This window comes from Lucilia cuprina, chromosome 6 (genome assembly GCF_022045245.1).
Source record: "Lucilia cuprina isolate Lc7/37 chromosome 6, ASM2204524v1, whole genome shotgun sequence".
NCBI classification, from domain to species: domain Eukaryota; kingdom Metazoa; phylum Arthropoda; class Insecta; order Diptera; family Calliphoridae; genus Lucilia; species Lucilia cuprina.
Window position 1 is genome coordinate 61,036,284 of NC_060954.1, and position 14,715 is coordinate 61,050,998.

The 14,715-nt window shown below is 31.5% G+C and overlaps 1 protein-coding gene across 1 annotated transcript; it reads right to left on the minus strand.

Moving 5' to 3' along the window:
- Window positions 1-785: 785 nt before the first annotated feature.
- LOC111681187 (photoreceptor-specific nuclear receptor) lies at window positions 786-10,675 on the minus strand. The gene is made up of 10 exons (XM_046955279.1): window positions 10,655-10,675; window positions 10,491-10,594; window positions 5,204-5,318; window positions 5,044-5,099; window positions 4,526-4,789; window positions 4,383-4,460; window positions 4,109-4,317; window positions 3,882-4,046; window positions 1,080-1,244; window positions 786-1,004 (listed from the first exon to the last, which is right to left on the minus strand). The coding sequence occupies exons 2-10, from the start codon at window positions 10,507-10,509 to the stop codon at window positions 822-824; spliced, it is 1,254 nt and encodes a 417-aa protein (XP_046811235.1). The 5' UTR covers window positions 10,510-10,594; window positions 10,655-10,675; the 3' UTR covers window positions 786-821.
- Between the last annotated feature and the right edge of the window lie 4,040 nt (window positions 10,676-14,715).

Genomic DNA, 14,715 nt, shown 5'->3' on the forward strand with positions numbered 1-14,715 from the left:
ACTGTTCCATAAATAACGGCAGTTAAATTGAAGTTAACAAGGGTAAGAAAGAAAATTAACACGATTGTTAGACATTTGATGAATATGTTTCTGCCAACGATGTAAGAACTGACAACAGTGTATTACAGCTTTTACACTCTTAAATAGAAAGAGTTTCTAACGAAGTTAAAAAAGTTAGTTAGTAAGTTAGTTAGTTAGTTAGTTGGTTAGTTAGATAGACTAGACTATAGACTAGACTATAGACTAAACTATAGACTAGACTATAGACTAGACTATAGACTAGACTATAGACTAGACTATAGACTAGACTATAGACTAGACTATAGACTAGACTATAGACTAGACTATAGACTAGACTATAGACTAGACTATAGACTAGACTATAGACTAGACTATAGACTAGACTATAGACTAGACTATAGACTAGACTATAGACTAGACTATAGACTAGACTAAAGACTAGTTAGGTAATTAGGTAGATAGGTAGTTAGTTAGTTAATTAGTTAGTTAGTTAGTTAGTTAGTTAGTTAGTTAGTTAGTTAGTTAGTTAGTTAGTTAGTTAGTTAGTTAGTTAGTTAGTTAGTTAGTTAGTTAGTTAGTTAGTAGTACACCCTATATGTTTACAGTTTAAAATAGCACATTTTGTTTATTTTATTTTTATAATAAATCTTACTAATTTCTTAAAATTTTGACACTTTTTCTTTATAATTAATATTATAAATAATAAATTACATTAATAAATTAACAGTTTTTTTATATTTCTATAATCTTATCGTAGCTGCTTAACTTAAACATTTTAAATATTTCAGAAAAAAATTCGTCTAATTTTTATACATATCGCACAAGACTTTTTCCATGGGAGTATTACCAATGGTGCGCTGAAAATAGACCAGTTCGATTTTGTGTGAATTAATCATACGCAACAGGGGCAACATTAACAGTAAACGACCAAAACGAGCCACTTGGGCGGTAAATTGAGCTTTCGTATGTTGAGCTAACATGACCTAGGAAATAACAAAAAAAAAAATAATAAGTTATTTATAACTTATAGAAAAATTACAAATGTTTAAATTACTTACATGGGCCTGATCTTGTAAATTTTCAATTTGCGCAGGATCTTTAAGACCTCGTGTCTCGGGTCGAAATAAGACGATGGCTTTAAGACAGGCAAATTCTGCAGGATCTACTAATACAGCTTTGTACTTGCAGAAAATTTCATATAAAGTGCGCACATCGGAGGCAATCTGCAATTTGCAATAGAAATTATAAAATATTCGTCATTCAAGCTCTCATTCTTCATTCTTCACAATCTGTACGTAATTCAGTTTGAATCACCTAAGAATTGCAAATGAATTTACGTACTAACACTAAAATTAAAATATAGTTCAGCGATAAATAATGAGACCATTAGGGGATTTCAAGATAATTTTAGAAAATTGGGTAAAAATGGGTGCAAAAATGTGTGTACAAACTAAAATTTAGTTTCGCAAACTAATTTTGAATCCAAAAATCATTTACATTTATAACAAATTTCAAAAATTTCAAATATGAGTACTATAACAAATTGTATGTACATTTCGAAAAATAAAAATTAAATTTTTTCGTTTCTTTATCAACGAGATATAAAAACAGCATCTGTTTAAAAAACAGACAAATTTCATTTCCATTCCTTGTGGCGTCATTTCCTTTATTTAAATGGAAATTTTTGGTGAGTTAATCAAACTCAGCAAAAATTTGCTGGGATGACACACAAACACGTACAATTCTTAAGGGACAATTTTGCTAAGATACCTCGCCTCTCAGGTGTTTTGCTGAGTTCATGTAAAAATAACGTTTTTTGGAAATTTTTTGCTGAGCTCAGCAAAAATTGGAAAAATTAATGGAATGGGTTTGTGAACAAACTATAAAAGCCGTTTTTACACGTAATTGTTGTAGTTTGTAATATTTTGGTTTTTGCTTCGACTAAAGATAAACCGGGTGACACAAATGTAGTTGTTCGCTAAATTCATGGAATGGTTTTTGAACAAACTAATGAAGGGCGTTTTTACAATTGATGATTGTAGCCTGTACTTTTTTGTTTTGCTTCGACTAAAACTAGACAGGGTGACACCTATGTTGTTTAGTTTTCGTGAATAGAAAAAAATATATTTATGAACTATCCTATTGACAAATTTTATGACTAGTTTATAGTTGAAACGAAAACTTTTCGCATTTAGTTAAAAGACAACTTTTCGACATTTTGCATTTAGTCGACTTTTCAATGTTTTGCACTTTATGAAAAGTCGATTTTTCCGATTTTTTCGAATTTTTTAACTTTTTGAATATTTTCCGACTTTTTTCGATTTTCAACTACTTTCGAGTTATTCAGACTATTTTTGAATTTTTTTTCTCAAGTATAAAAGGATATTTTTTTGAGGTTTTTATGATTTTTTTTTGTCAAGTTTTTTTCAAAAGGAAAGAAATTTTGTACGTAAAGTACTGAGTTCAATCACAATCTGTGACGACATTTAATTTTTGTGTAAATGTTCTATAAATAACTCAACTAACAAAACAACTTATTTCCAACCAAACAATAATTTTGACATTTTACGACTTTTCGACTTTTTGACTATTTTTGACATTTTTCGACTTTTTGACTATTTTCGACTTTTTCGGTTTTTTCCGACTTTTCCAAATTTTTTGATTTTTCGACCTTTCGACTTTGTTATAGGCAATAGTTGAGTTATCAACTTTTTTGAAACAAAATAGTCGACTTCGACTTTTTTCGACAAAAAGTCGATTGTTCGATTATATGAAAGTCGATTTTTATTTAGTTTATACACAAAATTACATACTAGTCTTTTAAATAGTCTTTAGATTATTCTATGGACTAGTCTATGAACTATTGACTGATCTATGATGAGGCCTATTGACTAGTTTATTGTATAACTTTATACACTTGACTTGTCTATAACGTGATAGTTGAAAGGAATCCGTTGTGGCAGAGACTAGTCTATAGACAGGTCTGCTGACTACTCTATGAACTATTCTTTAAAATACATGTTTAAAGAGTTTAGGACTATTGACAGCTTTTTTGTCCTGACCATTGAGTACTCTATTGGCTATTCTACTGACTAGTAATTGACTGATTCACGAACCATCTTATTCACTACTCTTTTAGACATGTTACCTTGATGAAACCTTTGTGTTATTGAAATTCTGGTGAAAAGAAGTGCTACCAATACCTCCTTAGACATTCCTAGGAATGATTTGACATGGAGTCGAACCTGAGAACCACATAATCAGGTGCTACGGGTGGCAAATCTTTGGATTATTTCGGTCTACCTTCGTACTTCGGTCTACCGGTTGCACATTTAGATGCTGTTGCAGTCTCAACAGAGGTCATTCCATCATTGTGATTGTCAACGGAATTGATGCTTTTGCATCTCAATCTTCAGAGATTACTTTAGAAAAGTGAACGTATACTGGACCGGAAATTCTATATAAGTATATTTCCACCGGAATATATGAAGCGCGGGTGAGTCGTCACACAAGTTGACACAGAGGATAAAAAAGACAACCATGAAAAAAGATCAACACGGCAGGTGTTCGACATTCAGTCTATCTACTATTTAATGGACTAATCTATATGGGCTAGTCGATGGACTTGTCTATTATAAAGCCTCTTTAATAGTTAACTGAGCAGTCGTTGAACTTGTCTATGTATTGAGTCTATTAACTATCCTGTGTATAAGTTCATGCCTATTCATAGCCTATTGTTTAGTCTACTGATCTAGTCTGTTGATTGGTCTATTTACTTGTCACTCAATAGTATATTAACTAAACTTTGGAATTGACTAGTCATTGCTATAAATATTTCCAAAATTTGAAACGATACATACCTCTTCTTTTGACATGCAATTACTGCCATTATTATTGCTGGATTCATAATTATTACAATGTTCGGCTACTGAAAATAAAGGACAATTTGAAGGATCCAAAGGTATGCACCATTGAATAGCATTTAGTAAAAATAATTCTGACCACGATTCCTCCAAGAGAATAACCTAATCAAAATGCAAAACAATTGATAAAAATGAAACGATATTTTCAAAAGGAAAAAACCCACCTGATCTCGAAATGAAAGACTAGCAAAACTGGGTAAATTTTTTGCCCATTTCACAGCCATAAATAAAAGACGAGCACTGGTCTCGTACACCGTCTCATGTTGATGGACATACAAATTGGGTGACATTATCTGGGCAATATCGAATTGCATTAAGGATTTTTCACCATTTAAGGGTTCTTCATCCTCATTGGTAACATCAATGGAATCATCTGAAATAGGAGAAACATAAATTAATATAGAGTTTTAGCTTTGGATATTTCAAATGTTAGCATACCATCATTATCATTATCTGGTATAGGACTGGCGGAACTAATTGACGAGACACTACCACTGACTGGATTTTTGGAAGCAGCTAAACATATATAAAGACAGTTTAAATAATTTTTTTAATTAAATAGTTTTATCATAAATATTTACCATTTTCTGGTGGAGGCGAACAGGGATCTATTGAATTGCTACTTGAGGAATTTGATGATGATGAAATAGTGCCGCCACTTGATAAGTCAGCATATCTTTTATCTTTTGTGGTGGCTGAGTTGGCATTGTAAATGTTGTTGTTATTGAATATGGGAAATGTAGCAGTATTGTTATTATTGTTGTTCATATTCGCCGATAATTGCATTGAAGTGGCGGCCAAGTGATTATGATGTAATAGACGCCCCGTCGGCAAACCTGAAAGTGCTAAAACCAAAAGAAAAAATTAAATCATAAAAATGGGTGGTAATTAGATTGTCCTAAAGGCATATCCTGCTAACACACACACACACATTATAACACTTACTTTAAGCATGTGTGCGAAATAATAAGAAACGGCAACAGAAACAAATCATAAAGAACAGGACAAAACAAAAACAAAGTGCGAAAACTTAAGTTAATAGCTAAGAGGAGGGGGAGTAGTTATTCCAAAAAACTAAAAACAAAATGCAATTACTTACATGGCGGCGGTAGTAAAGCAGGTCCATAACATGGCGGTGACAATAAAACGGGTGGTCTGTGTGAATAAAAATGTGAAGTTCTAAACATTATTTGTTTTTTTTTTCTGCTGTGAGAATATGCAGATGAGCTAAACAACGTTGTGCTGAGTACAAAACTTACCCAAAAACCCCCACAGCTACAGCAGCTTCACGTAAAGCTCGTCCATGCTCCATCTCCCGCAGTGTCTCCGGTCTAATAGTGGCCGTGTTACGTGGCTGACGTTCATTTTGTACGGCTGTAATTGGAAACAGAAATAACAGTTACTTTACATATACATACATATTTGAATACATGTAATATAGGCATACATACATACATACATACATACATACATACATACATACATACATACATACATATGTATATTAGTTTGAGTATGTGTATTAGGTAACACCCCATTTACATGCTTTATATACATAACTAGCATACCCTGGGTGCTTCGCTACCCTAACTATGTTCAATATCGTAAAAATATCAAAAAGTACCATCGGAATAACGAAAAAGTACAAAGATCTCTTTCAATAAATTCTCATTTAATAAGGACCGTGTGTTCCGGTTAACCATTATAAAGAATCCATTTGAATAATAGAAAAGTATCAAATTGTTCCCACTTCCAGAATATTATTCAGTCAAGACCATGTATGTTAAAATTAATGTTCCTAGGTTGAATATTTTACAAAATTAAACAAGTAGGAAAGTATAGTCGGGCATGGCCGACCATATAATACCCTACACCAAATATTTAAGCAATTTCCAAAATATTTAAGCAATTTATTGATAAAAAAAAACTAAAATTTCCAAATGAGGCTTTATATAGGTCAAATTGGGCCGATCCTCGGTAAATTTGGGAAAAGGATATATTTTTAAATAACAGTTAGTTTTGTTGAGTTTCATTGCGATACAAATGGTTACAAGTCAATTTTAGACGTTTAAGACATTTTTTGAAGGGGCCGATTCTTACGAAAATCTGCAGTGTCATTTATACTTATGTAAAACTTATTTATGCCAATTTTTAGAGAGATAATAGACTATTTGACGTAATTATGGCATAAAAAGTTCAAATCGGGAGGTACGGTTGTATGGGGGCTAGGTAAAATAATGGACTGATTTCAACCATTTTCAATAGGCTTTGTCCCTGTGCCAAAAAACATGCTTGGTCCAAATTTCATCAAATTATCTTGAAAATTGCGGCCTGTACCTTGCGCACAAGGTTTACATGGACAGCCAGCCAGCCGGACAGACGGACGGACGGACATGTCTTAATCGACTCAGAAAATGATTCTGAATCGATCGGTATACTTTAAGGTGGGTATTGGACCAATATTTTTGTATGTTACAAACATCAGCACAAACGTATAATACCCTCCCCACTATAGTGGTGTAGGGTATAAAAACTACAATTTATGAGATAAAAAGTACTAAAAAGTTGTCTCTTAAATGATCTTATTCAATGAGGACCGTGTATGTTTTATAATCATGTGTTTTCAGTTCATATTAAATAACATTGTACATAGAGTATAATTTGAAGGAAGAAAAAGTACCAAAAGTGGAACAAAGTTTACCTAAGTGGAAAGTACTAATAAAAAGAGTACAATGTTTCCCCTTTTCGCTTAGAAGTATACTTTTTCGAGAATTAAGTTTACAAAATGTTCCGTATTTAAATCTACATATATATCACAGATAAAACTCAAACGATTCAAATCTGCATTCATTTATTCCAGAAAAATTGTGCTTTAAAAAAGGTACCAAACAATTTACTCGAATTTAGTACTCGAATTCCAAAATAATATACCAAAATCTTATTTTGTGTGAGTAAATAAACTACTTTTTGAAATTTTATAATAGTTGGCTCAATGAGTTTGAATAAAATTAAATTTCCCGTTTTTTCCCTTTTTGGTACTTTTTTACCCAGTGAAATAGCAAAAATTTTATTACAATAAATATTACAGAGTTAGTCCGTAATTTAATATGAATAATTCAATAAACCGAAAAAGTTTTCTTAATGTGCTAAAAAAAAATTAAAAAAAAAATACAGTTTTGTCCCTTTTACACCCAAAAAGGACTGAATTTTAAAAAAGTACAAAACAGGTGTCCCATAATTTTGAGAGATGTATCCAAAATATTTAGAAAAATTTGATTATGTTAATTAGTTTAAAAGTTATAAAGGGCTGAAAAAGGTACCAAAATCACCTTTGTTACACATTTTTACCCCTTAAAAGTACGAATTTCAAAAAAGTACCAGACACCCATCTGCTCATTTTAAGAGTAGATACAGGTGCATTTAAATTTTTTCTTGTATCACTAATATTATGTAAGATATTTAAGAATACCTGTTTTACTCGTTTTTTCCCCTTTTTACCCGTAAATGTGCAAATTTCCAAAAATCCCTCCTTAATGGATCTACATAACCAAAAACACATCTACTGTAAAAATTTCATGATTCTATGTTCAGCCGTTTGGGCTGTGCGATGATGAATCAGTCAGTCAGTAACGCTACTCTTTTATATATATAGATGAAGTTGTTGTTATTTGATAATGATGTCGATGACGATGACAATGATGTGATGTAGTTTGATGGCATTTCGTACATGTCACGTAATCAATCTCAAACAGTGAAGTAATCAACGCTAAAGATCTAAGCAAACGAATACAACCTCATCCTTACTCCCCTCGGAGGTGGCAAGAGGAAATGGGTGTGAGTGTAGTGTGTTATGTAAATTGTAGTGGTTTTGTGGCCTCCTATTAAATTGAAAATAACTGAGTTTTGGTCAAATTTTATATGGTTTGAATTCTTAATTAAATGTCCTATTTACTACAAACTCAAAAACTATAACTTCCCACGCTACGCTAGCTTCCGACGATACTAGGGATGTAATAAGTACATATCATGGGAGTTCAGTGGAAGTTGAAATTGTTAAATTGCACAATAAACTATTTTCGTCCACTTTACTCGTAAAGGATATAATCATAATATATTAAATCACACGATCTTGCAAATCATTTGATTGTTCCATTTCTCGAAATTAAGTTATCGCCTAGTTTTGATAGATTGCGTAGCGACATTCTATTAAAACCACATCTCACCAAAACATGCCGGATCAAACACAATAGGGCGGTAACGATGTCTTTTGAACGTAGTGCGAACGTGTAAACTGCACCAAACAGTGAATTTTTCTGGATGTCGCGAAGTCTGTTGTGGAAATGAGGCAGAACACTATTTTGCGATAGAACAACTAGGCACTTTACTCGAAGGCACTTAATGAACTAAGTTGACCTCAGGGGCGTCAATCGTTACTTGTTTATCATCACAAACTACTGACTTCAATTTTCCCCACAGGAAGTCCCCCGGGGCATGAAAGACCCTCATCTTCGTGTATTGCAATCCCATAGTAAAGATGTGCTTCCAGTACCTCTAGTCTGCAGGGACTTTAAACTGGTGATGTCATTTCATTCCTCGACTAATCTTTAGAATGATTTGACGTGGGGTCTAAGCATAGAACCACATAATCTGGTACTACGGGTGGTCAGTTGAACGTAGAACTTTGTCCTGGCTGGTCAGTTGGATGAGGTTCCTTTGGGGTTCACATAGTGAATGTGGTTTAAACCTAAATTCGCAGGAAGAGTGAGTTGCATGAAAAGATTCATGCATGATAAAGTTTATAATTCAGGAAAGTTCGGCGCTGATGCCTATATACCCTACAGGGGAGTGACTTTAGAACTAAGCGTTGGAAATGAGTTGGTATGGAATTAATGTGTCGTATATGTTTCTCTTATGAATGTGTCGGATAAATGAGAAGTGTGCTGGGTTAGAAAAGCTGGATGAAAGGTGTCTTTAATTTGAATTTTCCTTTATTGTCCAGGTATGTTTGGAGAATACCCTATTCATTCCAGATTTACCACAGTGTGTAAGAATAAAGTCTCCGATTTTTTGATGGATTCGTACATCGGTCTACCGGTAACGTCTCTAAGTACTGTTGCCGACTTAACAGAGGTCATCTAATCTGCGTGATTGTAAATAGAAGTGATGTTGTTGTTACGCGGAGCAGCAATGGTCAAATATTAGATAGCTTTAGCACTTGAGCAAAGTACACGTATATTGGACCGGAAATTCCAAATATTTAAATTGCCACTTAGAAATTGTACGAATAAGATTTCAAATTTGTATTTTTCTGATCTAAACTTATAAAGCAACCCGACCATAGAATATGTCATTGAATATACAGTAGTTTTATCCATCTATTAGTCAGACTAGTCAATCGACTAGTTAGAAGATTAGTTCATAGTATATTTAATAGACAATATATTAATCGATATGTTTGTAATATAATATCATATACAATAAACTTTCAGTATCCATGATCCTTTTATGACTTTAATAAAGCCTCTTTAAAATAAATCTATGTGTATGTTCTGAATCCTTATCTTACATGTATGTAACGTATTCATTTTGTTAAAATTTCCTTACAATTCCCAAAACGATGGGAAAGTTTCAAATGAATTAAGAGATTCTTTTGAAAAACAACCATCAAAAACATTTAAAAGATTCCATCTTGTCATATTTGCTGGTTGATTGAACATAAATGTCTCAACCAAAAGGGATCCATCAAAAATAGACAACGATATTATCCTTTAGTTAAATAATTTGCATGCTGTGCTAACTTATGCAACTTCAAAAAAAATAAAAAAACAATATTGAAAAATCTACTCCTTACACTCTTTGGTTAACAAAAATTTATAGAAAAAAAAAGATTTACAAATGAATAAACAATATGCTTAAAAATAAACACAGTAAATAAACCAAAAAGGATAACAAGTCCTGACAAAAAACAATCTAACTAAACGATAGGTAAACTGGTAAATACAACAAAAACCATAAAGCGTATGAATATTTAAATAAAAACCTAGATGAATGAACAGAGAAAGGGGTGAGGGAATGAATGAATGCTCTTTCAGGTCTTATAAGGTCGCTGCTGCCGATGTGGTTTATGCCACAGAATATTACACGCAATAATGAATAATTATAAACACCAAACAAAAGGAAACAATTTGAAAGTTTTTGTTTTTTTCTTCATACAAATGATACTTGGCCTACACAAGGCACGTGTCCTTGTTGTCTTTAACCTGGTAATAAATATAACAAACAATTAAAAACAACAACTTCCTACACATTTCCAATAGCAGTCACAGCCTTTTTTCTGAAAATGTTTTTCCATATTTACATTGAAATCAACATCAGGTTCATCATCATCATCGTCATCAGCATCATAATTGTTAACACTTCATTAACTCTCCTTGAGTTTAGTGTTTTGTTAAATAAATATTTCAAAGAAACAAAAACATAAAACACAAACATACACACACACAGACACAAATATGTACTGTTAACATCAAATCAATATAAACTCACCATCTTTGTTCATTCCCATTTGAAGGCACTTTTTTAGACGACACGCCTGACACTGATTACGATGAGCCTTGTCAACAATACAACGTCCAGTACCCGCTTGACATCTGTAATTCAAAATAACGAATAAAACATCAAAATCAATTATAATATTTTGTTTTATTTACAAATTAATAAAAAGTACAATTGAATCGTGTCCTGTACTTAAAATACAATTTACATATAATTTTTTACATTTACACATCCCAATAGATGGGTACACGTACATCAATTCATTCGCAATTGAATTATATCTTTCATCTTTACATTCGACAACAACAGAAATTGCAACATTTGTGTTTTCTATAGAATCGCTAAAGCAGAACGATTGATGTGAGGAATAATTTCATTGTGCGAATTTTCTTTTTACGTTTTTTTTATTTTTATTTTATTTGCCACTTCCCAATTATCGCCCAACAAAAGAAACAAAATTCCACTTGAACAAAAATTAAAACTCATCACTTCAATCTCCATTAGAGGGAGAGAGAGAGAAACAGACAGACTGAATCTGGTTTTTGGTTCAATGTTTGTGAAGCATAAAATTTACTAAAAGTCCTTTTGACAACGTTTTTCTATTCATCGGTAAGGAGGGTAAAAGAGTACAAAACTTCTAGTAGTTTTTAACTAGATATTAAGGATGATGTGCGATGGAAATTGTTAAGCCATCATACTCACGAATAACTATTAAGGTCATGTTAATGAAATTATTTCAAGTAGAGATTATTTCATTAAGACCCAGTTAAGCTTTTATTGATTAATTTCCGATATGTTCAAATTTTTCTTTAGGAAACCACTTGAATAATTTATTTTGTCCATATGATAAATAAGTTTAAACAAAAGTTATTATTCGTTATGAAGGATTTTCAAGTACTTGTGGTTCATGGTGGTAGATTGGACAGAAAGTGGTCTAATGCGTCTCTGAATAGTGTCTATTATAACGGACCAATGTTAAGGCGAACTACTCGAAATAAAATGTCTAGATTGACTAGACTGACTGATCTGAAATAACTAACTAACTAACTAACTAACTAACTAACTAACTAACTTACTTACTTACTAACTTATTAACTAACTAACTAACTACCTAACTAACTTAACTAACTCACTAACTAACTAACTAACTAACTAACTAACTAACTAACTAACTAACTAACTAACTAAATAACTAAATAACTAACTAACTAACTTACTAACTAACTAACTAACTAACTACCTACCTACCTACCTACCTACCTACCTAACTAACTTACTAACTAACTAACTAACTAACTAACTAACTAATTAACTAACTAACTAACTAACTAACTAACTAACTAACTAACTGAATAACTGACTAACTGACTAACTGACTAACTGACTAACTGACTAACTAACTAACTAACTAACTAACTAACTAACTAAGTAACTAATTAACTAACTAACTAACCAACCAACCAACCAACCAACCAACCAACTAACTATCTATCTATCTATCTATCTATCTATCTATCTATCTATCTATCTATCTATCTATCTATCTATCTATCTATCTATCTATCTATCTATCTATCTATCTATCTATCTATCAATCTATCTATCTATCTATCTATCTATCTATCTATCTACCTATCTATCTATCTATCTATCTATCTATCTATCTATCTATCTATCTATCTATCTATCTATCTATCTACCTACAGACAGATAGATCTGTATGTATGTTTGTATATGTATGTATATATGTATGTATGTATGTATGTATGTATGTATGTATGTATGTATGTATGTATGTATGTATGTACGTAGTATTTCTGCATATTTTAAAAATCTATTAAGATCCCAGCTTCAATCTTCAAGTTTTGTAAATGGTCAGTAGTTATTTCATATATTACTTAGTAATAAGTGTTCATCAATCGCAGTATTTCGTTTAGCTGTATAGGTAATTACTTGTAAATAATATTAGTCTTACTTAGCTCCTACATTACTTTGCTGCTTACCCATTAAGTTAAAATTTTCGCTTTAAAGTTTGTTGCTATTTAAGACAGAGAAAAGTCAAGCTATCAAATTATATATTAATATAATTAATTAATTTATATTTAACTCTTTTAACAACAAATTACTCACATGTGTAATATAAAGCGTTTATATATCCCAACTTAATCATGCAGTTTATTATATTTGTGGAGCCCTTTTTTAACATAAAAGTAAAAAAAAGTAGAAAATTTTTTTCTCCATACATATATTTTAAGCTAACCCCTACATTGACATAAATATATGATTTTGTAATATGCTATTTTTGCCAAAAAAAAACCAAAAACAGTCAATGTGTGTATATTATATTTAACTTTTTTTCCACTTTGGCAAATCACAAATGTCAAAATGTTTTTATCATTATCCCTTCCCCAGGGACTGACATTAAACTTAAGTGGAATACACTTGGCCAAATGTGACCGCATTAAATTTCGTAAATCACGTTACTGCTGCAGTCAGTAGCAGAACAATGGAAACGCACGCTTATAACTGCCAAGAGATGGTATGCGTAGAGTGAATAATTGTATACGAACGTAGTATAAGAACAGGGTGTAAAATAACCAAATACCCATAATCCCACCAACCAAACCAAAACGACAACAACTTCAATAGATAGACTATTAGGATGTGCAGATACATGTATACACATACACATGTATACTATGGTTTTCATCTATTTAGTATTTTACACGCACAAAAGGCAGCTCAGGGATAGAAAATTCAGAGTGACTATCTACAATAAACTTCCTTAAAATATGTATGTATGTTTTCTACATGTTCGTATGTTTGTATCTATACATCAATACAGCAACATGACAGCCAACCAGTCAAACAAACACTCCTCATAGGATTTACGAACCAAAAAAAGAATCCTTAAAAGTTTCTATAAATATTTCATCCGAGAGTATAAAGGAATTTTCATGTAAAAAAGTAGTGGGAGATGAAAAACCATCATCATCATCCCTGTATAAAAGAAAAACATTATTTTATTCGTTTCATTTTTTTCCTTTTATGATTTCAAAATATATTCCATATTTTTCGTATGAATGTGTTGTTTTTATTGTTATAGTCAGATCTAAAGCTTAAGCAGATTTACAATATCAATTTGTTGTCTTTTATTATTTTTTTTTTTGGATTTGATTTGAAAACAAAACAAAATAAGAAGAATAATTTTACTTTTTGGCGACAGAAGTTTGAAATCGATTTATTTTGGCTTATAAGTTTTAAGTACCATTGCCTATTTACTTTCTTTTTTGATTTAATGATTTTTATTAATACAAATACAATTTATTGAATTATAAAGAAAAGATTTCATCAATTTATTTATTTATGAGTTAAAAGAAACTTTTATTAAAAAGAAGAAACGTTAAAGAAACTTTTTTGTTTGTTTTATAATCAATTATAATTGAGAATTTATAATTAATTTGTTGAAATGCGTTATTAATTAATTGTTATAAAACACATATAAGAAGTTTTGTCCTATAATATGATAAGTTTTATGGATCTAGGATTAGTAATCTTTGATAGTATTGCCAACTTTTCAGTCAAAAACATAAACAATGAACAGCTGTTTTTTTTTTGCCAAATATTACTTTTGTAAAATCAGTCATAATTCAGGTCTAAGTTGGGAAACAACTCTCGCGTCATCGCAATTATTTCTTAAACGCGTTCAGGCTTGTGTTTGTTGCCTGGCTTTCGACAGTTCTGCGTCTCGCTCGCACTTCATATAACTGTTTAAAGTTATATGTTCTCTTCATTATCGTTGTGCTTTCGTATCACCTCAGGTGAGGTTATGTTTTATTGGTGGAGACCATAGAATACTTAAACGTTTATACCCTGGTGGATACCATTAAAACTCAACTGTTGAAACCCTAGTGGAGACCATTAAACCTCAACTGTTTATACCCTGGTGAAGTACCATTTAAAACCCAAATTTAACTTAAGTGTTTAAAGGTTTCCAGCTTCCTATATGAAGATATAGGTCGACTTGAAGGACTTCCTTTAAACCAACGTGGGACAAAAAAATATATTAAATCAGGTTTAACCAAAGAATGAAGATTATCTTTATCAGAAACAAGTAAGAAAGTATAGTCGGGCATGGCCGACCATATGATACCCTACACCATGAGTATATTTTTACAATTTTTACTTTTATAAATTTTTTTTTTTTGTAAAGAAA